The sequence below is a fragment of the Cottoperca gobio genome, chromosome 1 (genome assembly GCF_900634415.1).
Source record: "Cottoperca gobio chromosome 1, fCotGob3.1, whole genome shotgun sequence".
Lineage (NCBI taxonomy): Eukaryota > Metazoa > Chordata > Actinopteri > Perciformes > Bovichtidae > Cottoperca > Cottoperca gobio.
The window spans coordinates 15,962,546-15,987,296 of NC_041355.1; the positions used below are offsets into that span (position 1 = coordinate 15,962,546).

General features: G+C 39.8%; 2 protein-coding genes across 4 annotated transcripts; both read right to left on the bottom strand.

Annotated features, from left to right (window-relative positions):
- Positions 1-388: 388 nt before the first annotated feature.
- adra2a (adrenoceptor alpha 2A) lies at positions 389-3,910 on the bottom strand. Its single transcript, XM_029428597.1, has 2 exons — positions 3,642-3,910; positions 389-3,479 (listed from the first exon to the last, which is right to left on the bottom strand). Exon 2 carries the CDS (start codon positions 3,272-3,274, stop codon positions 1,979-1,981), a length of 1,296 nt encoding a protein of 431 aa, XP_029284457.1. The 5' UTR covers positions 3,275-3,479; positions 3,642-3,910; the 3' UTR covers positions 389-1,978.
- A 4,962-nt stretch (positions 3,911-8,872) lies between these two features.
- On the bottom strand, positions 8,873-24,649 carry shoc2 (SHOC2 leucine rich repeat scaffold protein). 3 transcript variants are annotated; one of them, XR_003832305.1, is made up of 10 exons: positions 24,558-24,649; positions 19,265-20,321; positions 18,549-18,686; positions 18,326-18,456; positions 17,851-18,039; positions 16,644-16,766; positions 15,510-15,647; positions 14,844-14,961; positions 10,990-13,695; positions 8,873-10,672 (listed from the first exon to the last, which is right to left on the bottom strand). XR_003832305.1 is itself a non-coding variant. In XM_029432207.1 (9 exons), the coding sequence occupies exons 2-9, from the start codon at positions 19,962-19,964 to the stop codon at positions 13,487-13,489; spliced, it is 1,746 nt and encodes a 581-aa protein (XP_029288067.1). In that variant the 5' UTR covers positions 19,965-20,321; positions 24,425-24,543; the 3' UTR covers positions 11,423-13,486. The 3 variants fall into 3 exon arrangements, 2 of the variants coding, with proteins under 2 accessions (XP_029288067.1, XP_029288074.1); XM_029432207.1 differs by lacking the exons at positions 8,873-10,672; positions 24,558-24,649 and adding an exon at positions 24,425-24,543 and having other exon boundaries at positions 11,423-13,695; XM_029432214.1 differs by lacking the exons at positions 8,873-10,672; positions 24,558-24,649 and adding an exon at positions 24,082-24,251 and having other exon boundaries at positions 11,423-13,695.
- Positions 24,650-24,751: the final 102 nt, after the last annotated feature.

A 24,751-nucleotide genomic window follows, 5' to 3' on the forward strand; every position in this document is an offset into this window, starting at 1 on the left:
TCTAGGACTTTCTTTTGCCAACATCCCACAAAAGCTGAACATGGAACATGTCTGTCCAGTGGGAGCTCACCCCGTGTGTTTATATGCTCTGCAGACACACACGCACATTCTCACACAGGCTCCGTCTTTCTCACAGACTCAAACACTTTTGTAATCGTGCTGGGAAACACTCCACCAGCTGAATGCGAGCACACTCCAGGCTCTGTTGGACGAGGTGCTGGATATACTGTCAGAGAAACTCTCAGGAGGACTATTTAGCTTTCTGAGGATGGCGCTGTTCACCTGCCTTCATGACGCATTTACTCAAACGATGTGAGAGAAGTTCTTCTAAAATATTGAGAGTTTGCTAGCTCTCTTAAGAATTACAGACTCGTGTGATGAATCAAATCTCTTTACTTCATGCAGCATGGAGAGAAGACCCAAATGGTTGTTCTCTGAAGGACTTTCAGAGTGTCTTGCCTTATATGCCATCAGTTAAACAATGCTGACCTCATGACAAGGGTGGGCATTTACCTTAGCCCTTCCTCAGAACAATGGCTTTTTAATGTTTCCTCTCAGTTGACTCTCATCTGACCTCTTTACAATTTAAACACAGTGATACACATAAGCATCAACAACATTAATACATTGATTATTACATCTAAAATGTTCATTTCCCACAACACCCTCCACTTCTCTGTATTCACTGCATGGATGATAGTCACACTGTTTATTACACACATTCTCCCAGAGAGAGAGAGAGAGAGAGAGAGAGAGAGAGAGAGAGAGAGAGAGAGAGAGAGAGAGAGAGAGAGAAGAGAGAGAGAGAGAGAGAGAAGCAGTCAATCAGGTTGTGGTTTAACAGGCTCCATGTCTTCACTTAATGACGCATACCGTGGTAACACAAAGCAGCAAACAAACCATTATTTCTCCACTTTCCCTGTCTCGCATTGCAACTGTATTCACCAATCATCCACAATAGATTCATAAACTACCTCTGAACGCCTGAGCAAATACACACTGGGAAGGTAAAAAATATATTTTTTAGAAGATTATTTATTTTTGGGAATCTGACATAAAGAGCTACACGATAAATCTGAGGACCAGAGAACATTTGGACATTGAGCTCCTTGTTAATCTCTTGCAAAGGTCAGACTCAACAGACTGCATTTGCACTTTTCTGTCAGAGAGGAACTGGAGGTCCTGCAATCCTACAATTTACTGAACAAGAAGACGTGTGGGTTTGCCCTCCTGGTATCAAGGCTTTCACACCTTCACATGTGTGCGTGTGTGTGTGTGTGTGTGTGTGCGTGTGTGTGTGTGTGTGTGTGTGTGTGTGTGTGTGTGTGTGTGTGTGTGTGTGTGTGTGTGTGCGCGTGCGTGTGTGTGTGTGTGTGTGTGTGTGTGTGTGTGCGTGTGTGTGCGTGTGTAAGTGTGTGTCAACACAGTGTAACAGACTGGGATAACGTCACCAAGCTGATGCTTTAATTGGCTGTGGAGCCTTGAGACCAGTTCAGGAAATGGGTTTTATTCTTTAAAGAGCCCGCATTTATCCTACCCTTTGTCATCATCATCATCATCATCATCATCATCATCATCATCATCATCTGAACCATTGTCGCTGTCGTTATCATCATATCATACAAAATGGCACAATACTGTATCCATAACAAGGAAAATAAAGACAAATATCCAGACAGGTCGTAAAGTACAACACATATCATGACTTCACTATGTTGGTTTCATTTATAAAAATAAAAATAACATTTACGATAAAAACATGGTTTCACTGTAGTGATCTGTTCTGTCTTGACCTCTCTGTGTGATCAGTGTTGAAGCTGTGGGCGGTGGATGTTTTGAAAAGATGCTGGAAAGACTTTCCAAGCAGTTACACCTAGAGCGTACAAGCCTGTGACCCATGCACAATGGTCTATGCATTTTATGAGTTATGTACAATATAGTAATACAAAAAAAAGTATGTACATAAAGATGGAGTCCATCATACATATCTTCTAGTGTCCCTTCTGCACAGTATCTTTTTGAACGACCTCCTAAAGTCGTTGTTGAAGATCGTATAAATGATGGGGTTCAGCGCACTGTTGCAATAGCCAAACCAGAAGAAGAACTTGAACAGCGTGTGGGGCACCGTGCAGGAGTCGCACAGCGTCTTCAGCATGTATGTAAAGAAAAAGGGAAACCAGCAGATGACAAACCCTCCGATGACCACGGCCAGGACGAAGGTGAAGCGTTTCTCCCGGTTCTGTCGGCCCTTCCAGCGGCTGCCCTTGGTGCTCGCCGCCCGCTTTTGGACGCCATCGTCCCCCGGTTTGATTTGGCTCAGTTTGGTTTTCCCCTTGGATGCTTTCTTCTTGATCGAGCAGGGATTTTTCATTTTGTGGTCAGACGAGGACGACTCCTCAAGGTCCACCCCGTTGACCTCGCCCTTCTCCTCATCTGCTCCTCCTTCTCCTCCTTCTCCTCCTTCTCCTCCTTCTCCTCCCACTCCCTCCTTCAGCTCGATTTCCCGCTCGCCGTTCAGCTTCTCGTGGCAGAGGCGCTCCTCGGTGTCACCTGCCCCAACACCGTTCGCCTTCTGGTTGGCGGCAGCGACGGTGGCCGTCTTTGAGATCTCCTTCATTTTCCGGTCTCCTGGTGGCGCCCGCGTCCTCTTTTTGGCGATCTGGTAGATCCGCACGTAGACCAGGACCATGATGACGCAGGGGAGGAAGAAGGAGCCGATGCAGGAGGAGATGACGTACCACTTATCGTCATTGATCTTACACACAGGGTACTCCTCACTGTTTTCTTTCTCCATGGTGATGAGAGGAGGGAAGGAGATAACCGCCGCGATGACCCACACGATGAAGATGATGCACTTGATGCGTCGCGGCGTCCTCTTCAAGTTATACTCGATGGCCTGTGTGATGGACCAGTAGCGGTCTAAGCTGATGGCACAGAGGTGGGCGATGGAGGCGGTGCAGAAAAGCACATCAAGCGCCAGATATATCTCACACCACACCTCGCCAAAGTACCAGTATCCCATGAGCTCATTGGCCAAGGAGAAAGGCATCACGAGGGTAGCCACCAAAATGTCCGCCGACGCCAGAGACACCAAGAATAAGTTCTGTGGCGCCCTCAGGGCCCGGCTTGTAAACACAGCTATGACCACCAGCACGTTGCCAAACACTGTAAGCAGGATCATGATCCCCACCAACACCGTGAGTGGCAGCGAGATCCGCAGGCTGTACGGGGCGACGGCTGGGAGAGTCTGGTTGGTGTCGTTGTCAAACCCCATCGGAGCAGATTGGCCCACTTCCTGTGTGAGTTCACCTGAGGTTAGCAAATATCATCACCAGGAAGGACGGAGCTAGTAGCTCGCAGCAGGGCTGAGAAAGGAAGGAACTGAATCACTCCTCTGAGGCTTTCCTGGATGTGTCTCTTTCATCATGTACACGCTCCTCAAGGAGAAGCGCTTAGTATTCATGAGGCTGTCAGTTCATCTGAAGATATGAGGCAACAAGAGGGAAAATCAGACACACTTTTCAATCAATTATGACATGTCTTTTACATTATTACTATAATAATTAGCTCAAGCATTATGTCAGATCCTTCCGTGAATAACATAGAGGGGGAAAAGCCATATAAAGCGTTAATAATCTTACCTGAGGCAGAAAGCAGTGACACAAGCTCTCCAGTGCCAGAGACGCACGGGCATTAAAAAAGCTGACAGCGGGTAACTTCTTTAAGCAGATCAATAGTAAGCAAAGGAGATCCATGAGTGTTGGTGAAGTCTTCTTCCCTCCGTGTCTCCTCTCTCTCTCCCCACACAATGATCCCTGTGCTGCATCTAGTGGTGCTCAGCGGCGGACCTAATAGAGAGCTAATCATGTTATCCCGGCCGGGCGCTGCCGTGCTGCTGTCTGTGTGTGGAGTCTCTCTCCTCAGTGTTACCAGAGCGCCACTCCCTCTCTTTATAGCCCGCACGCTGCAAAAAGTGTCCCGCGCTCACTGTGGGGGTCACCGTGCGTTACAGAGTGACAACAGACATGTGGGTCTGACAACTCAAATGATAACACCAGGAACCTTATAGTGGTGAAGGATTTACAGGAGGAAGATGCCATAAGAAAAGGAATTATCGCAAGCAAGAAAAAAATACATTTATTATTTGCTTACATGTAGACATACATACTATGTACATAAAATAAATGTATCTTAATTAGTTTTTAACTATACTTAACATATACACATATTACATTAACACGTATAACACTGACATGCCACATAATCATGACTATAAAAACAGTTTGTTGAATAAATTCTTCATAATAATAATAATGATTTATACCTCTGTTGACTCCGCCAGTGTTCAGGAAAGTGCACATTTATGAGGTAATGTTTGTTATAATGGTTTGCATTACAGTGTTTCTGTTTTTGTCGCTGTTCTTCTGCCATTATGGCTATAGACTAAGTGAATAAATAATAAAAGGAGAGCTATAGAGATATCAAGGAACATTTCCAAAAAGAACAGGCGCAAATCAAAGTGATTTGTCTACTTAATTGGTTTTGTAAGACTAGTTCTGAAACTGAACTGTAAGCCATAAACACACATCCACAGACATATAAAATAGAGAGGATTTAAAGCACCTGTAGGGACATTTTTTGCAGTGCAGCTGCTAGACTCGTTGCTAAGCAGCAGCCAGAGCCACACCACGTGGATGTCCACAGCGTTTTATTACTTTGTCCAAACTTAATTTATTTAGCCACCTTATACACTTCCTGTACAACAGAGGGAGTCCCCAAACGGTGTCAGGAGCAGACCTATATTTAATGAGGGATTTGCCCAAAGGAAACATCTGACCAGGTGTTTACAGATGTGACTTAAGATTACTTTTTACCTTTATTTGACGAAGATAGACAGGTAAGGGGGAGAGAGAGGGGTCCGCGGGTCGGACTCGAAACCCGGGCCGCTGCGGGTAGGACTCAGACTGAGTTCATCTTGTGTTCATTTAGCTTTTAAACCACATGATATTTGGCTGTCCATGAAAAACAAACTCCATGTTATTTACTTTCCACACATGCATAAGGTCTGGTGGGTGTTGGCAGACATGCACCAGTTCAAACTAAAACAAGTTTGTACAGTAACAGTCTTTTTCAATGGTTGGTTTCATTGGATCACACCTATATTAAATAAATATGAAATAGACCAGCAGCACGTGAGACATTGTGTTTTTATTAAACAGAGAACGTAAAACGTACACTAATTGTGTAACTCTTTTGTGGATGGAGTACATTAACGGTTATTGCTGCGTCATTTCAACAAATCAACAAAAAGGAAACCACATGGCTTCAGATTTCATCCATCAGAGGATTCATTATTTTCTAAATTCCCAGAGTCTTTCTGGAACTGGAGACCTTTCTTACCACAAAAGCTCATGTTCCACTTTTCTGGTACATTTAGAATCACTCTGGGAGGACAACTTGGACGTGGACACCGCTCGTCATCAGAATGTGCTGGACGTGGTGTCCACGACTCAGTGTTGTGTTCCCTGCTTCAAAGTGCACTGTAGTTTTGTAATGACATTGAATCAATTTGTTGCAGTCTGTATCCTGCTACTCCAACACACTTTTTGGTCCTATTATGGTCGAACACAATGTGTTTCCAATATTTCAAAAGGGGATTTGAATGTCTTTACTGCAGGTGTGACTGCTGCTCGCTCCATTTGTGGATCAAGAATTTTTAGCAATTCTCAATCTGCGGTCCAGTCCAGTCTGTTCTAGAGGGATGCACTTACCTTTCTTTTGTTCTCTTTAAAGATTTTTAAAAGCCTGTTGTGCACTTTGAATAGTTACATTGTATAATCTGTACATTTATATAATCTGTACATAACCACGTTTATTTGTGTATATCTGTATGTGTCTTTGATGTTACATTTACTCAGATGCTTTTATTAATTCTCTGTTCAGTGTTCAATGTTGTGTCATGCTGTGTCATGCTATAAGTATAAAGTTGCTTTTAAATTGATTGAATTGAAGAAAAGAGTATTTTGAAAATCACCTTTTCAAGTGTTGTTGAGTGCAATTTCTACTTCCAATTCACTGACGTGTTTTTAACAGGTCCTTACGTTCTAAACAATGTCAAAGATGTTTCCTGGTAAGAACTACCGGTATGTAATATGGCACTAATTATAAGAACAATAAGGATGTGTTCAATTCATACTTTTCCAATTATAAAAAAAAGACTAGTCTTCTTGGTCAGTTAAACATGAGAACAGTGTAAGATAGTACAGTATAAACATGAAATATAACAAGCTATGCTGAAAATATAAACAAGTATTGGAATTTTCCAATATGAGTGTTTTTTATTGTTAATATTACGTACAGAAAAGTTTAAAAGCAATATGATTTTAATATACAGCTTCATCTCTACATCAGTTATATTCTGTATAAACTGTGTACTGGTGATAAAGACCAGAGGTAAGGAGGAATGTTTCAAACAACACTAATGCATTTAAGGGTTAAATGGAGCTTTTCTTTCAAAGAAATGCATACTTGTCCTATAATTTGTATTTCCAGGAAACTTCCTGGCACATTATTAGGAAATGAAAACCAGAAAAATAAAGCATTACATAAACCTACAATGTGTTTTCCTGTCAGTGTGAGTGTGGCTTTCCATGTGAGCATGACATGCTTTTTATCTTTCTATATATATTTTTATTCTATTCTTCTATTTAAAAAAACATTCAAATACACAAACATTGCAAACATGTACTCAACATAATGGTACAGAGAAACAAGAGTACACATTTAAATAAAAAAATAGAATTGTGGTAAATAAACTTCAATATTATACAATTAGAATAAGAAAAAACACATGTTATTCAGTTTTATTACCTTTTCTTAGTGTTTATAAGTTAATAAGTCTTAATATATTCTTTAAATTTACATAAAAATCTAGTTATATTGAAATTTACCATATATAATCAATACTTTTACAATGAATTCAATGTCATATTATATTTTTACTGTATTTTGATACTCTTATTTTTGCACACTATATCTAATCTTTCATTTGAGTCCAACAGAATGTAGAAAATGGTAAATAAATAATAATAAAAGCGTTAAAGATGCTGGTTCATTATTGCAAAAACAATTAGCAGAATATAGATTTGTTGGATATATATTGTGTATATGTGTTGATGTGTGTGTGAGCGTGACTGGGCTGAGTGAAACGTGAAGTGTGTCAACTGATCCCGGTCTCCCATGCAGATATATGAAGAAAATAATAGCCTAAAAGATCATTTGATGACAACATATGTGAGAAATGTGTGAGAGGCTTTCAACTGCGAGTGAGTGAATATGCAAAGCGCCCAGCTGTGACACAGTTCTCATAATCAGCCTGACAATCCCGTCTTTCCAGGCTGGTGGAAGAACAGCAGCCGTGCAGACTCTGCAATCACTGTTGTTGGGTAAACAGCAGTTTGTCGAGGCGCTTGATGGTGCATGAGGGTGCAGACGAAGCGCAAGGATACAGTGACACCTGTCGTCTCCTGCAAGAGCCTCCCGGTATCAGGAGGGGAACAAAGGATGTTTAGATATGTATGACAATTTAGAGGACGAGGAATTTGGAGTTAGTATGCTCAGGGCTTTCTATTTTAACTTACCCACTTTTGTTTACAGCTGATTTCGCTAAGAGCTCTTTTGGCGATAAGTGCGAGGACAAACATTCTGGGAGATTAATCTGCAGCTGCACACAGTTCAGTGAAACCAGAGAAGGTGACGGACTTCATTTGAAGTGTTTTTCAGGTGGTAGTGTTATAATAGTCTTCATTCAGACTCCTGTGGCGGGCAAAGCTCTCAGTGTTAGAGAACTGCACGCTGCTCCAATAATGCTAAGACTTTAATTCACCAGCAGGGGGCGCTGTTGCACAGGAACAGAGACACAGCTCAGTCAGGCCACTGAAATGAAACCACCGGACCGTGGCCCATTGCTCTTAATACCATCCATCGAACAAAATGTTGTGGGAGACCATGCACCACAATGCACATTCCTACACCTTCGTAGTTTTAGTTTTATTACATTAGAATTATCCATCTAAATAATGAAAAAGGTTTTATATGTGAACATTTAATATTTGCTTGTGAATTCTCTAAATTATATTATTAATAATAATAATAATAATAATAATAATAATAATAATAATAATAAATCACAACAATATTTCCAAAGAAGAAGTTGTACAGGAGAGCAGGTTCAGCTCTGAAGCGGGTCAGTGTGGTAACACCTAACACAGATGCTGTAAATATGCTATATATGTAACTATTTTCAGTTACATTAAACTCACATTTTTTGGTGGTTTTAAACAAAAAAAACATATTTTTGAGTTATTTAAATGATAATAAAAGGTTCTTTCATTTATTTTATTTTTTTTGGGGGGGGGGGGGGGGGGGGGGGGGGGGTGCCAGACAGTGTAAACAGTGACCTGATCAACACAGATACCTTTACATTTCAGCATTACAGGGGACTCCTTTGACATTTTGGCAATAATGGTGATTTGATACAAATTTTAAGTAAAATCATTTTCCTCACTACTTAAATACCTAGAAGTATTTTCTTTACTGATGGAAATGCGAGTAAAGCAAGCGAAGAACTTCACTGTGACGTTGAATCTGTCCTGGAAGAATTCTGATCATTTTTTCATCCTGTCAGCAAATGTCAAAATGCTTTCTCAAAAGGAAAAATACAAATATAAAATCATTAAACACTTTATGTAACTGTGTGTTGGTTTAAATAACAACATATATCTTTCTTTTTAAATTAAGAAAACATGCATTAACTGTTTTTTTCAATCTCATCTGGTGCTGTTTAGTGCAACTGAAATACAGACACGTCATAAACTTGTAAATATTTATCGGTTTATTACAGTTAAAAAGATGTATGTACATACAGAACATCACCAAACATGGTCATTTTCACTCATTTGCAAAGTAGCACTTTGCAACTAGTTGGTTTCAGGATAACTGTCTTACAATGGGGCGGCATTGATTAAATTTGTCATTTACAACCAAGCACACAAATTTGTCCTCTTCATTTGCCAAATAATACTTAGTAAAGGCATAAAACCAAAAATAAACAGAAGGATGCTTAGTAAAACAAATTGTGGTTGAATTGCTCGTCCAAATCCAAAGTTCCTGCTGGCAACACGCGGCCTTGTATGTACACAGGTAGAAACACCTCAGACTGGATCTTGGTCACTGTGGTTAGCAATGAAGACTCGCATAGAGGTAGTCATGTCTGCATCTGCTCGTCCAGTCAAGACTGACCCAAAAACTTTCAACATCTGTTCAATCCGTGGACCCAGATCCCTTTACTGACATTAAAGAAAGAAAAGCATAAGAGTGATTATCTGTCTTTGTTGATTAAATCAAAACGGTCATAAAGGTTTTGCTTGGTGCGCATAAGGCAGACAAGTAAATGTGTGGAGATACTATAGCGGGGGTGGGGGGGGGGGGGTTAAGAGAAAGAGCTGGCGGCTTTACATTAAAAGGGACTTTCCACCAAAAGTGACTGTTTAATTACAAAAGCGTTGATTTATGTAGTTATGTGCTCTCAAGATGAAGAACGTGTTCGCACCACATCGACCTGAACCATTTCAAATGTTTTTTAAATCAAGATGTGGTTAAAAAAAGAAAAAGTATATCTATTAAAGTTTTATTAACAATCTCAGACTATGATGTCTTATCTTATTACTCAAACCTGATATGACTTGTGAGAAAAACATTAAAAAAAAAAACACATCTTTGTAATTTCTGTTGAAAAAGATCTTTTGCTGAATAACAATGCAACTCAGTTTTGGTGGAATTCCCCTTTAATGCCAAAGACAAGTGAGACGTAAGCTAATGCACATCCACTCGGTAGCATAATGGCATTATCTTCGATTGCACTGTCTTTTTGTAAAACTCTCATCACATTACAGATTTTGTAATACTGAGTCTACTGTAACGTCAGATTACTGTACAGCGTAAAAAGGAAAAATTAGACAGAAAGAAACTAGACCCAAATTTACATTGTAACGACCAGTTGCTTGTCATCAAGTACAGTCAGTGGCCATAGACACAAGGAATAGCCAAACAAACACATAAAAAAAGACCATTAAGGCTGCTTGTCAATGTAGATTAAGTAGGATAAGCATTGCCACACAATGCTTCGATACCCTTTGCACTATACAAAAAGGGAGCATTTGCAGATACACCAAATAGCCACTAAATCCAAGTCCTCTATGCAAAGAAACGCCCAATTCTGACCCAGACAAATCATGTCAAATGTGTGTTCAACATGCTTGTTTCCTGTACAAAATAACCAGGCAAGAAAGACATGTATGATCCAGAATAAAAAGCAAAAGGAGCAAAATGACTTTGATTCTGCGACGCTCTCCACGGCCTTAAATCACAGACGATAGAAAAATAAACACCAATTATACTCCAATTATTTTGGATGCACCATACGTTGTCATCTTTTTGATCCAACAAGTCACACCTTCAACTGAGCGTGCCAGTCGGTGAGCTCGGTTTCCTCCCCAGCACATCAAAACTACATTCCAGGATCAGATAAATGCTCTCCGGTCGATTAGCCAAGTTCAGTTTGTGCCCCCACCTCCCAACATCCTCTGCGTCTTCATACACTGGCATCCTCAACCTTGCAAAATGGCACATGAAAAAAAAAAAAGTAAAAACAAGAGAGACTGAATGTAAAAATGGGTCACAGCACTCTCGCTGCATACCTAATGCACGTCTCACTTTTGAGTACTCGTTGAAGGCATTTTTCACACAATTGTTTACAGCTAAAAGTAAATACACAAAAAAAGAAAACTTCCAAAGCTTTTATAGAAAACTCAGGAATGCAATGCCTCCGGTGTGTTGTTGAGCGTGAACACAGAAAGCCCTTTTTACAATTTATTTTTTGTCTTTTTCCGACAGTCTTGTACTGTAACTGCGTTAAGCTCAAATATGCACCTTGTTGTGTCGTCTCATCGTTGTGTCCAAACGATTTGATCTGTGAGAAAAACCACCGGGCCTGACGGCAAATCGAAAAGGTCAGTGGATTTGTCCCTGGTCAGGTTTACGAGTGAAGTCTGTATCAGTGTTGGGAGTGGACCGCTTCCCGCCCCCCCGCCCTCCCCGTCTTGTACAGCATATGTTTCAGTCCACGAAAAGCAGCAACAGGTTCTGCTGGTAAATCAGAAGCAGCGGTACATCGTTCCCCACCCCGAGGTGAGCTGTGGCGCTCTCATCACTCCCCTGGAGGAGACCGAACCACAGCCCACTAAAACACACCAAGCTGCTGCAAGAAAAGTAGACCCACACGTTTCAATACAAAACAGAATCATGATTGAATATAGAGCTGGGAAGCAACGGTTTCAAAATGGAAAAAATATTTTTGGTTTGATTACCTTTTGTTGGGATTTTTAATGTACAGTCACTTGAAATAATACTAAATGAATACACATTTCATCATTTAAAAAAAACATTCAATGCAAATTGATTTCAAATAAACGATCTGAACTGCAATAAGCCATTTCACTTGCCATGGAGAAAGCAGGATATGGGAATCTTAAAACATGTCATAGCCACACAGACCTTTGACAAGAGAGCAAGATCATTTTAAGATTGACAGGATAAAACTTCCCCAAAGAAAGTTACTAGTATATTCTGAGCCCGCTAAACTCAACATTTATATTTAAAATCGATACAAATTTACATGATAAACCGTTTGGTAAACAGATAAAATACTTTATGAAACAAAATGCCCCCATTCAAAATAACCAATGAGAGGCTACTGTGTGTTTAATATAGAGGATGCCAACGTCTTTTTAAAAAAGTGCATAAGAGCAGCAGCATTGCTGGGACAGTGTGGGACAAAAGAAGATATTAAAAAAAATTAAATAAAATTGCAAATCTAAATCAAGGTAACATTTTCCATCATGTAATTAAGATTCTTATGACACCCCGTCAAAAAAAAACCTGAAAAATTAACAATATTAAACAAAACAAAAAGGGAAGTGGTTACCTGTCAATGTTTTATTATCAAACCTTTTTGAAGCTCTGATACACTCACCACTCGCTCAGGAGACCCAGATAACGTCTTTTTAAAATGCTTGATATGTTGGTCAATGATCAATTGAATGACAACTATGCAGCCCAACACTGAAGATAATATCAAACCAGTAAACATAACTAAAAATTGCACTCAAGGCAACAACCAGGATTTGTATACATATATAAAAACATCTCCTCATCATTTATCCCATCACACCCAGGTTTGACTTTTTTCCAATATCTTTTGTCACACAAAAGCAATATTGACAGGGGTCACAGGACCACCCGTTTGAGACAAGTCCATCTTGCTTTTTTTCTTCAAGCATTTATGATTGGCATTTCTCATATGTATACATAACTAGCTTAATGTTTAACAACTACTGCTGCTATTTGTTAAAAAGATCTCCAATCGCCCTATTTTACAACTGATATCGCTTGCTTTAACAGATTAATTTCAACAGCAAAAGTAAAACTAAAGAAAAGGAAAAAATTAAAGTAAAAACAGCAGTAATAAAAAATGAATTATTGAAATAATTTATATCTTTGTATTCTCATGGACAATTGTGTTTAGAAATGAACCACTGGATCATTCTAAACATAGGCACAGTTTTTGAAAATAAACAGAAGAGGTAAAAGAAAAAATTAAAAGGAAAAAAAAAGAAAAAATACAAAAAATAAATGATAAACACGCCATCATTAGACCTTTGTTCTCTCTGGTCAAGAAGCAGTTAACATAAGTTATCTTGAGCGAAGGTGATGTAAAAGGAAAAAAGTGAATATCAAAAGAAAATATAACAAGATGACAAAGTTAAAATTACGGCAGCAGCAGTAAATGTGAAGTTCCAAAGACTTTTTTTGTTTGTTTTTGCATACAATTGTATCCTTGCTCACATAATAGATGCTTGTAATTACTGTAAATACATTGGCAATGGGAGCACGGTTTATATGGTTAAAAGACTTGCCACTTAGCTCACAGTTACTCAATATATATAACTTTATATATCTTCAGTTTTGGCAAAGAGATGGAAATATTTTCCTCTTGTATGATTCGGAATGAAACATGAGCGGGGGTGGCTGGGGTCCTAAAATGACCGTGATAAACTCTGGAGTAACACAGAAGTCAAGTCTCCGACGATTCGCCTCGTTTCTGCCCAAGGATGGTGAAAGAAACATTTTCTTCTTCTTCCTCTTCCTCTTCCTCCTCCTCCTCCTCCTCCTCCTCTTCTTCTTCTTCCTCCTCTTCCTCCTCTTCCTCTTCCTCTTCCTCCTCCTCGTATTTGCCCCCGACACTGATTGTGGCGAGTCTGTTTTCTTTACAGTGTATGATACACGTAATGGGGGCGGGCAGGCGAGAGGGTGCAGAGCAAGTGGAGGGTTTGGAGTTAAGTAGGACTGCGATTGAGCTGCTCTTGGCTCAGACCATGGCACGGTACGGTCCCTGCATCTTGAGGAACTGGATGATGAAGGAGGGGCCTCCCGCGACAATCTGGGGAGGCAGGTGGCTGAGGGGACAGTTCTCGATGCTCATGATGGACAGCTTGCTGCAGAGGGCCAGCTCGAACGGGAGGCTGCGCAGGTTGGGGTTGTCGTTGAGGTACAGTTCCTCCAAGTTCTCCAGTGTACCTGAGGACAGACGTTACCGTTAGTCCAGGCATGTACGGAAACTGATGCAGTCATCAAGGGAACAGCGTCGGACATCATAACAGCCTCCCAACAATACAAGTGAATAAAATATGATTTTCCTGAATAAAAAAAGTGCCCAACGCCACTCGGGATGCAATAGGTCCTTTGTTTTACTAAATTGTGCTTAAGTGAACGTAAACATAAGCTTAGTACATAGTGACAGTACAGATGAAATAGTAATACAACTATTCAAGTATGTATTTTATGAGCATTATGTCCTAACTGGAATATTTGTTCACAGCCCTAATGCATCACAACAGAAATGACTGATTCGTGATACTCAGGGCGGCAAGTAACAATTTAAAATAACAAAAAAGGAGAAACCCCTTCATCACAACTTCTAAGACCGAAGGTGATTTCTCCAAATTCCTTGTTTTATCCGACTAATAACCAAAAGCAATCAATTTACCACCATATGACAAGGATATCATTTTCCGTCCATCAGCTCTGAGTATTCTGAATTTTATACTGTCATACTAAAAATGTAATCAGATGAAGTTGTTTCTAATGGCAACCTAAATACCTCCAAGTCTTAATTCTGGGTCCAGTCTGAAAACTCTAAAAATACACCCACCTTCAGCTACTTCCTCCACCTATTTGAATCTCTGGCTAAACTCTTAACCTCAGCAGTCACCAGCCTAGCCATGCTGGGGGAATCACTCAGAAGGAGGGTCAGAGGTGGGACATACTGTTAAGCTCTTAAATCTGTTTGGTTAAGTTTAGCTTTGATCAAGGAAACAATGTTACACATTAAAAAAAAAAAAAGAAGAAGCTACAACTAATTTATAAAAACAACATTTTCAAAACAATGGCAACAAAAACATGAAATTATTATTACACATTATTATGTGTACATGAACAAACTACGTGCAAGTCATACTTCAGTTTTACATTGTCAGAAGACAGAGTGGTTTGTTTTTATTATCGTTTTAGTTTAATTTAACATATTTTGAATAATCAGTTTTGACAGACTGTCCCAACTCAAAATTGTGGTTTTAGTCAATCCGCCAAGTAGTAAGATCCACTCTGATCTCCACCGTCACTGTGTCACTGATCTAAGTAGTGAAGGATTTGAGGGAAGTACTTACCGATCTCCTCTGGGAGATGTTGCAGCAGGTTCTCCCCCAAACCAAGATGAGTCAGGTTGGTGAGGTGACCGATGCCTCTGGGCAACGTGGACAGCTGATTATTTGTCAACACCAATTTCTATCAAGAGAGTAAGAGCAGTTTATAATGTGCTCTAAAAAGGTTTGTTGAAATGAGAATTGCATTTACCAATCGCACAGTGAAACTACAATCCAATCATTTATCACCCAGTTATATTGTCCTCACAGACACCTGTGGATGGTCATGGGCCGACAGCATGTCCCGTAACCCGTTCCTTAAAACGGCAATGATTTATATATAGCCAGGGATTAGGCTCGCAATCTTTTAGTTTGCTGTAATGACGTTACATCAGTTTAAGTATCTTTCAACCCACTAACCTAGGGTTTGGTATCGTTTAAAATGTGTTGATATCAATTGTGATTTGTGCTTACTTAAGGTTCTCATTAGTTCCTGGTTCTACAGCAGCATTATAGGCACGGCCATCTGCTGCTGTGTACGACACTACCACAGGCCTCCTCGGCCAGGAGCTGAAAATGAGCCTTACCAACTGTTTCCCATAGCAACAGATACAGATGCTACAACATTCTGTAAAAAACATTAAAAAGCATCAAGTATAATAAAGAGAAATGCATTTCTAGAAAGCTTACCTGTAAATCTTTAAGATAAGCAATTTCATTAGGTAAACATTCCAACTTGTTTTCCTCCAAGTCGAGCTCCCGTAGCTTTCTCAAATTCCCAATACCGTGTGGTAACTTCTTGAGAAGATTATTGGACAATATTAACACCTGTGAAAACAATGACACAGTTTTACACAAGAACAGTAGTGATTTATGTATTGCTGCATGATGCAGACTGTCACGTTAGACCTGACACAGAATGATCAAATGATGTCAAATATTCCATGAAGAATAGGAACATTTTGAAACAAGAACATTTATTTAAAAAACACTACTAAACTAACATTACTGAACTAGTAATATGCATGTTAGGGATGCACATTTTAAGCAACTTCTTTAACCGATAGTAGCCTTAACATTTGATTATCGGTTAATCATTAATAATTCATGAAATACGTTCCATTAGAAAACCTTTTAAACCACAGACATGACATAAAATCAGAGTAAGCTACATGAGAAGTTAAAAAACAGATCAAGTAAATACCAAGTTCCTTAAATGAGAAACGAAATAACACAAAGGGGCGGTCCCTAAACACCTGTACCTCAATCTCATTAAAAAAGTGGCACAACAACAACATACAGAAAATCTACACAACATTTTATGACACACTCCCCTTGTCTTATGCATTATTGGTTCACGTATTTTTTTTAAATATTTTTATTTATTTTTTTATAAATCAGCTCAATTATTAAACACTTAACCGCTGATCCATTAATCATCGAAATCCCTAATTCATGTTCAACAATAATTGAAGCAGCTTGAGAAACATGAGAAGTGTTTTATACTTTCTCAGCTATATTTGCGAAGCCCTATTTTAAACCAGAACTAATGTCATTACAGTTTTGAGGAAATATGTCTGTGCAATAGTTTCTAACCAAACCCAAAAAGTAATACCCGAGTAAGAGTTGCCATCTATGTTTGTTAAATAAGCCATTGGCCTCAACGATTCACTCCCAGGAGGATGGTAATGTCTGGACATAATGGCACCAACATTTATATTCCCAATAACTGGTTGCACAAAACATACTTTTTACTTCTTGGATGAAGTCACTGTTACTGCACTGGCAAGCTAAATTCCTACTATGTGTGAATGCAAGACTCACCTCCAGAGAGACTAAACCACAGACGTCCTCTGGGATCTTTGTCAGCTGATTGGTGGCCAGGTTAAGCTCGACCATGCTCGTCCATGTGCCAAAGTCCAATGGCAGAGATGTTAACTGGTTGTCCTGGAAAACACAATGGTATAACTTTATTAGCAAAAAAAAATAAAAAATTCAGGGTGTCAACACATGGACAGTGCTGTTCAAGAGGCCGAGTAGACCAGTGCACTATGCCAGCTGTGTTACCTGGCGCCAGGAAAAATATTTCCAGTGGAGATCCAAAATACATTCAGTGTGGACATACACCAAGTAACACCTTAAAGGTTTTTGATGCCAGCGCATGCCTGGATTAAGGCCAATACAAACTTCGACAGAGGTGTTGTTCAGACAGCCTTAGTTCTGAACAACACTTGAGATAAATATGAGTAAATAGGCATATCTTTCACACAGTTCCACTCTAGGGTGTTAAATTAAAATGGCAAAACTGGGATTTAACACACACCATGAGATGCAACTACCTTTGTTCTACATGTAAATGCTGTATTTTCCTCAGGATTTCCTGCACTACTTCTTCTCACTATGACAGTTTCTCAGCCCACTTTCTAGAATAGACGCTGTAAAAGAAAGTATGCAAAATTTTACTTCTTTAAAATAATGAAAGATGCTTCCTTGGACCTTGTTCAGTTATAAGTGTACAATTATATCCACCTTTACAGTCAGCTAAATTGTATTATAAATTCAAGAGTACACAATACTGAAGACCTTAAGATTCAAAAATGTTACATTACTCATGTGAGTGCATCATTTTTGTTCCTGACAGTGTAGTTTAGGTATGACAAGAAGGTCCAATTTAATCTCACACATTCCCACAGGACTTTATTTTACTGAAAATATTCTGACAATTCACAGCAAGAAATTCACAGGTGTAAATAAAAAAACATAACAGCTCAATTTCGCTGCTTCAGCTTCAGGGTCCTGGCATTGTGCATGCTAGCACTGTATTGTCTTGATGGGATACTTAAATAGAACATAGCCATCTTTAATGTTATTAGGATCATGTGTGTTTTATATTCCATTAACTCCCTCTTGGGATGCCGTGATCACTCCTGACTTTGGCAAAAAAACGTTTCTACATTGTTTAAAAATAAAAGATTACATTTTTTTCAAAACAGCCGATTTAAGAATTTCACAGACAAACATGCATATATACCTTCATGTTAAGCTTGCTTAACACTTTGGCCCTGGAGAAGATGCCAAAGGGGATCTTGTTGATGCGGTTGTGCTCCATGTTGAGGGAGTAGATGGTGGAGAACTGGGATGGTCCACCCACAGGGTATGACTGGAAGCAGTTCCTCGCCAGTGTTAGACTGGTCAGGTTGACCAAACTTGACAGTAGGCCCTGTTCACCGACATGACAGATACCATAAGGACAGGATTCTATCACTATAGGCTGTAACTGTATAGGCTTTAATCTGGATGCAATGGTTGACTTAGGTCATACACAAGAATTGAGGTGGATAATCTCTATGCAATGCATACATTTTAGATCACATGTGGGCTCTTTTTTGCAGAAAATTGTTGATGTTAGTATAATGGAAATTAAGCTTGCACGTGGTGATTATCATCATGTGTTATTATTTAACATTTATATTTAAAAATTACATTCTATATTTGGTGCCACTTACCTCCGGCAACACCGAAATGTTGTTGTTTTCAAGGTTTAGCTCCTCCAGTTCTCGACATTGGGCTAATGATCTGGGGATGGCTGACAATCTATTGTATCGCAGACCTAAGCGATTTATGCTTGCCAGGTTGCCTACAACGACAAAAGAAACATTACAACATTTAACAAATCTAGTTGGAACCACAGATAACGTTGCTTTTGATTCCTAAATATACTTAAATTACCTATAGTCTCTGGGAGGTCCAAGAGCTCATTGTGCTGCAAGTCGAGGTTGGTTATCTGTGTGCAATTCCCGATCTCCTTCGGTAGGTGCTCCAACTGGTTATGGGCAACATCCAGAGTTATGAGGTTGCATAGCTCCCCTGCGGAAAGATGCACAGAAAATTCAGATATTTAGCCAATTCAAGATGAAAGCATTTCCAGTAACCCAACCTCTGCTGCACTGAATGTTAGCTAAATCCGAATTCATTCATCTCATTTCCTCTTTACAAAGTCAGAATGGCATTGGTGCATAGCTAACGAGAACTTAACTAAGTTTTATAGCCAGAACTCCTAACAGTACAATTAGACAGTGCAAAAGATACAAAGGGCAGCGGGATTCATCGCTTCAACATTTGGTCATTTGTATGCAATTTTGAACAGTAAGATATGGATTACTGCTGGAGCTGAAGAACACTGTGTACTCAATTACAATTAGTGCCCAACATAGTATAAGAGTGTTGTACTGAACAAAATAAGACGTGCAAAATACATTATGAGCACAAGATGACCTACAATCTGGGTGGAAATTAACACAAGCTAAATGCTATAAAAAACAATTGTAGCTGACTACCTCCTGCAATTATTCGATTTCTAATGGCCTCTAGGCAAACATGTTGGCTTCTTGCCTTGTCTAAATTTGAGGAATTTTTCCAGTCTTTACATATAGGTTTTTTCTCACCTATCTCTGCAGGCAGCTGTTTAATCTTGTTCTCACGAATGCTGAGCATAGTGAGCTTGGATAGGTTTCGAATGTCCTTCTCCACGGTTGTGATGCGGTTGAAGCGCAGGTACAGCGTGGTCAGAGATGTCAGCCGGTAGACAACAGCTGGGATCTCTCTCAGCTTGTTGTGCCGGAGGTCGAGCATTCGAAGCTTCTTAAGGGAGTCCAGGGAGTCAGGCAAACTGGTCAGGGAGTTCTCACTCAGAGCCAAAGTGACCAGGCCTGATAGGCAACCCACCTCAGCCGGCAGGCTCTGCAGCTTGTTGCTGTATAAGTAGAGTTCAGCCAGCTGCGTCAATTCCTTGATGGAGGTGGGCAGCATGTGAATGGACCGTTTAGATAGGTCCAGTCTCATCGAGTTCTCCTCCCGGCACTTGTTGAGCTCTTTGATCACCTCGGCATTGCTGGACTTCTTGCGCGTACCTGGTGCCGGGTTTGGCCGCTTTATCGTGTTGTCAACAGAGAAGGCAACACCTGGTGTTGAGCTGCTGGTGTCCTTCTTTCCTTCTTTGGCATTCCCTTTGGTCTTCGTTTCTTTGCCACCATCTTTGACTAAGCCAGCTAGAGCCTTGGCCTCCTTTTCCCTTTCTTTCCCCGCTGGACCACCTTTGGGGTCCTTTTCTTTCGAATCTTTTTCTTTGCCTAAAGTACTACTCATGTCGACGTTATCGGGCCTCCTGCAGAGTTGCTCATGGGAGTCTCTTGTTAGGTTACTTATTCGGGGAAAAAGGGACACATACAGCCAAGTAGGCTTTTAAAGAAAACATCCCCGTACAGGTCCACACATTTATGATTATCCTTGAAATAAATGCCTTGTGATCCAAAGGTTTTTTTGGATACTTTGTTCCTTTGTTAAAATGGCATGGGAGAAAAAATCCTTTGAAGTAGCAGGACTGTGGCACCCATGGGCCACATGCTTTAGTGTTTGAACTGCATACTATCCCAGGACCTTCGGATATAAGTTATTTCGGGCTGCAAAGGTCATCAAGGTTTTTTTTAATCCTTCGAAGATTTGCTGTGGGAAAAAAAAGAAATTAGACCTAATTTATGATTTAATTTTCACAAAGCAGAATATGCAAAGAAAATGTGAATAAACCATCTTCAAAAACTTTTTGAAAGCACCAACTTTAATAGTGTGATTTTATTTAAAAGTGATTATGAACTTTTTTGGACTATGACAGTTTTAAGCCTGATGCACAGATTTGCTGATATGCAAATGTTTCATTGCTTTGCTAGATGTAATGCATATTGTCTCAAATATATACACATGTTTATCTGTTAATAAAGCTGCATCTATACATAGATTTGACACTGCTGAAAATGTTTGGTGAATAAAGTCAATTTTTGCATATGCCATTAAGCGTGAACCTCCACCGTCATATTAAACACATTTTGATGAAATAGTATTGGCTACTTTAAGCCCATACACAGTATAAAACATGGACGTAGTCTCCGTGACGTCACCCATAGGTTACAGAGGAGCCGTTGTAGAGCTCAAATTGGCCGGAGTCGACCAATTTGAGCTCCACAACTGCATAACTTTAAGCTTAATATAATTTAAATGGGTGAACTATATAAAGATTCAGTTGTCATGATCTGGGAAAAAACAGGGATATTTATTTTTCTCAATGTGTTGCTTGCAGCAATCGTAAATTCCCACTTCGCTCTATTTAAAAAATTGGTACTGCACAGCAATGCCAATGAATGCGTGAAATCATACAACAATAAGCAGTTTAAAACACTAAAGACTGACAAAGCAAGTGATGCGTGCAGGGACACACCAATGGCAATATCCTCGTTTGAGCCTAGTTCTGCAAAATGTTGCAGATGAACCACACCTCCAAAAGAAATGCTGTTAGTTGAAAATGTTTTCATGCTGGGAAGAAAGTCTGAAAGAGAGCATGTCCACACCTTCCTGCCATAAAAAATCCCCACTGACACTCCTCTCTCAACAAATATTATGCAAAATAGGATACTAAACAAAATATTACAACTTGAATAAACTATAATTTTAACTAAATTAAGTCTGTTTGTCTGGTCTATTATTAATTAGGTCTGTTATAAACCAAGGGTGCAATGCAAGCTGCATTATGTAGAAAGAAACCAACTAATACAATAAAAAAGGAGCCCTGATACTCCCTACAATATACTTCCTTATTCATGAGAAAAAAACATTTCGACAGGTTTGGTTTGTTGTCAGTACCATGATGTGCCAGTCCAAGCAAATATGTTGAATGTACTGAGCATAACCTCACACCAACTTACTCCTACTAAACAAACATGGCCGAGCGAGTGTTGACATTAGTGTAAGCCTACAGCCCCACCTAAACATGCATTCAGCTTTTTAGCCATCCCATATAAAGCCTGAAACGTAACAATTACATTGTGTGCATGTCTTTGAGACATAAATATTCAAAGTTCACAACTCTTTGGATCCTTGCATGACAAACTGAGCCAGAATGTCTCTGGCGGCATGTCTCTGTTTAGTCTCTGTTGCCGTTGTTTCTGTGTGACTGTGTAAAGCTTTCCTGCACTAGTAAAAGCTAAGCCGTGGCAAAAAAGAAAGGCAGGTTTGGCTCGACATCAGAGCTAAGTGAAAAGGTTAGGACTGCCAGAGTAATCTTTAGAAGTGGCCTTCAAAGCATGAAGTCCCCACTACAACAGGTCATATGACCTTTTGGGTAAAGAAATATTGGGTCAATAGCAGCACCCCTAACATGACAGAATGCATGACAGAATGCTTGACAGTATGTGGGGGGGTCACATACTAACCTGTGTACAAAATAAGTATGACCATAAAATGAGAATAACCAGGACAGCCGAACTGCTAGGGATATCTAAGCCAAACTGTGCAAGCAACTTCCTTTTAAGGTTGTACTCCGTGTGTCTCTGCCATGGTACATCATACAGTTTATAGCAAGCCACATTCAAACATTATCTGTGATTTTGTATATATGCATCTCTGTATTTAAAGAGTTGATGTTTTCTGCTAGAACCTAAAAAAAAAGACAAAACGAGACCAGAAGAAACATTAAACATTCAATTGAGCAAATTCATTTCCTAGTTAATTCTTTAGAAAATACATCTAGCTTAGTATCCCATGCAGGAAATCTTGAGAACAAAATATTTACCAAACAAATGCAGGAATATGCTTAGTTGCATCTTTCAAATGCATGCAGAGATTTCTGCTAAACAGCCCAGTGGTTCAATATTAATAGCTGTGTTAGAAAAACACAAACACAGGGGTGATGTTTAGTTACATTTCCATCACTGACAAGTTTATGGCAATGTCCACTTGTTGTTCATGAATGTAATGACTGGAGAACCTAAAGAGATTGAGCATAGATTAATGCAATAGATATGCAGCGATGTAAAAAACCTATAAACTGTGGACGGAAATGCGGAATTACTTGTAGCAAATACAATTAAATGTTTTGATTTTTTTTAAAACTGCACCATTAATTTGAATTGATTTACAGCCTTTATAATCGGCCATCACAACTCTTTAGCATCCAGATATATGGGGATGATTTAAATTTGTCCTTGTGGCGTACTTTGGCTAAAACCCTTGGATAAAACCCTTGGATAATGTCAATTCAACAAGGCAAGTGCTCTAGGACAAAACCTGTAAGTCCCATTTAGTTAATACATAGACATAATATAAATATGAGGTTCAACTCAAGAAATGCTAATGCATGTCCATCAGCACTAACAACACCACCATAAAGTGCCACAACACACTTGCAAACCACATAGACTAATGAAGTTTCCATTAGGGATATCTTGGGCCCATCTGACAATGCTAGTGCATTCAGGCCTAAGCAGAACTGTCCAAATTAATGCCTTTTTTATTTAAAAAAAATAAATGCACCAATATTAGCCAATCAGAGAATACAATAAAAACACATTTTACAAACTGCTACGATATGACAAAATACACTATAGATTCAGGAAATAACCAAATCCCCGCTCCTGTGTTATTGCTACTACCGAAGCACAAGAACCATGAATACCCTGGTATGTCAATGAATATTGTTATCTGTGCAATATTAGGGGAAAATAGCAAACTAGAGGTGAGGTGGCAGCTATAGGCTACTGCTACTACACAGGACTCCACAGGACGCAGCTAGCTTGATGGCTAATTTACGTGTGCCAATGACAAATCCTTGGAAACAGATTACCGACAAAACGGTACCAGGTCGGGAAGTCAAATCGCCATTCAAGATTAATTCGTTTACATAATATGGACAAAACTCACTATGGTTGGTGTCACCGTTTGATCATTGGTCTGACAATACAAGCTGGACGTAAACAGTAATCATGCTAAACGTTACGTTGTGCATGTTAACCCAACATTAACTAACGTTCGCTAACTAACGTTTATTGTGTTAGCCAATTCGCGTAGGATGAAAATGTTTAATGTTAGCTAAATGACAGGGAGAAAATATCTACAATACGTATATCTAGCAAACAATATTGAAAAACAAGAAAACATACCAGCTAAGCCTACTAAAATGACTGACAACAGGGCAGGAAATAAACGCAGCTAAGCTAAACGTCAACAGCAAAGGCAAACGTCAGTTATGCCCAACTGCTAACTTGCTAACGTCAGCTAGCGAGCAAGTTAGCCCATCAGCTAGCAGTATTTTAGCGAGCGATATTCTGAGTCAAACAAGGAAGGGTAACAGCCAATGTGAAATAATATAAGAAACGCCTATTGCTACGCGTATTAGACGGTACACAGGGTGCCGAGGCTTCCCTTGATATTTACTCACATCTAGCGGTTAGTTTAATCCAAGCAGTGCTAACTGTGTGTAGGCCCGAGCAGAGCGGCTGTCGGACACAGACCGACCCGTCCGCCGTGAGTTCGACCGAGAGGGGAAATCTCTGCTGCGGCCAGCTGAGCGCAAACGGGCAGCAGACACCCAAAGAGAACAGCCGGTGGAGGCAGTTGATATCCCATCAGAGCGGCCACTTAAGGCACACAAGGTGCTAATTAACTGTAACACTGTATATTAAACCCGTTCCCGTATTGAATATTAACCGAGGAAAAAAAGAAAACACTCTGAAAAACAGCGGCCATTCCGAAGCTGAACAAAAGAGTGCGTTCGTACTCACCACCGCAAAATGACACTTTAACGTTACACACGCCGTAGCAAGAGACAGATGAGTGTATTATTCCTGGGGTGATGCAAAACCGTGCTGTGGGGGGAAAACGACCACTGTTAATGTGATAATATAACTGTTTTACCTTCAGAGGTGTGACTCCGCCATCCTTGCTGCTTCCTCCTCTTTTCCTACACTGCTGCTCGGCTCCCCTCCCTCCCCTGCCACCAAACTGCGTCATTCGCACGCCTAACCAATGTTATCACGAGACTTTGAAATACAATCAAATATTCCTGGATAAACATTGGCTTCATTTACATAAATATGCTACACAAGTAA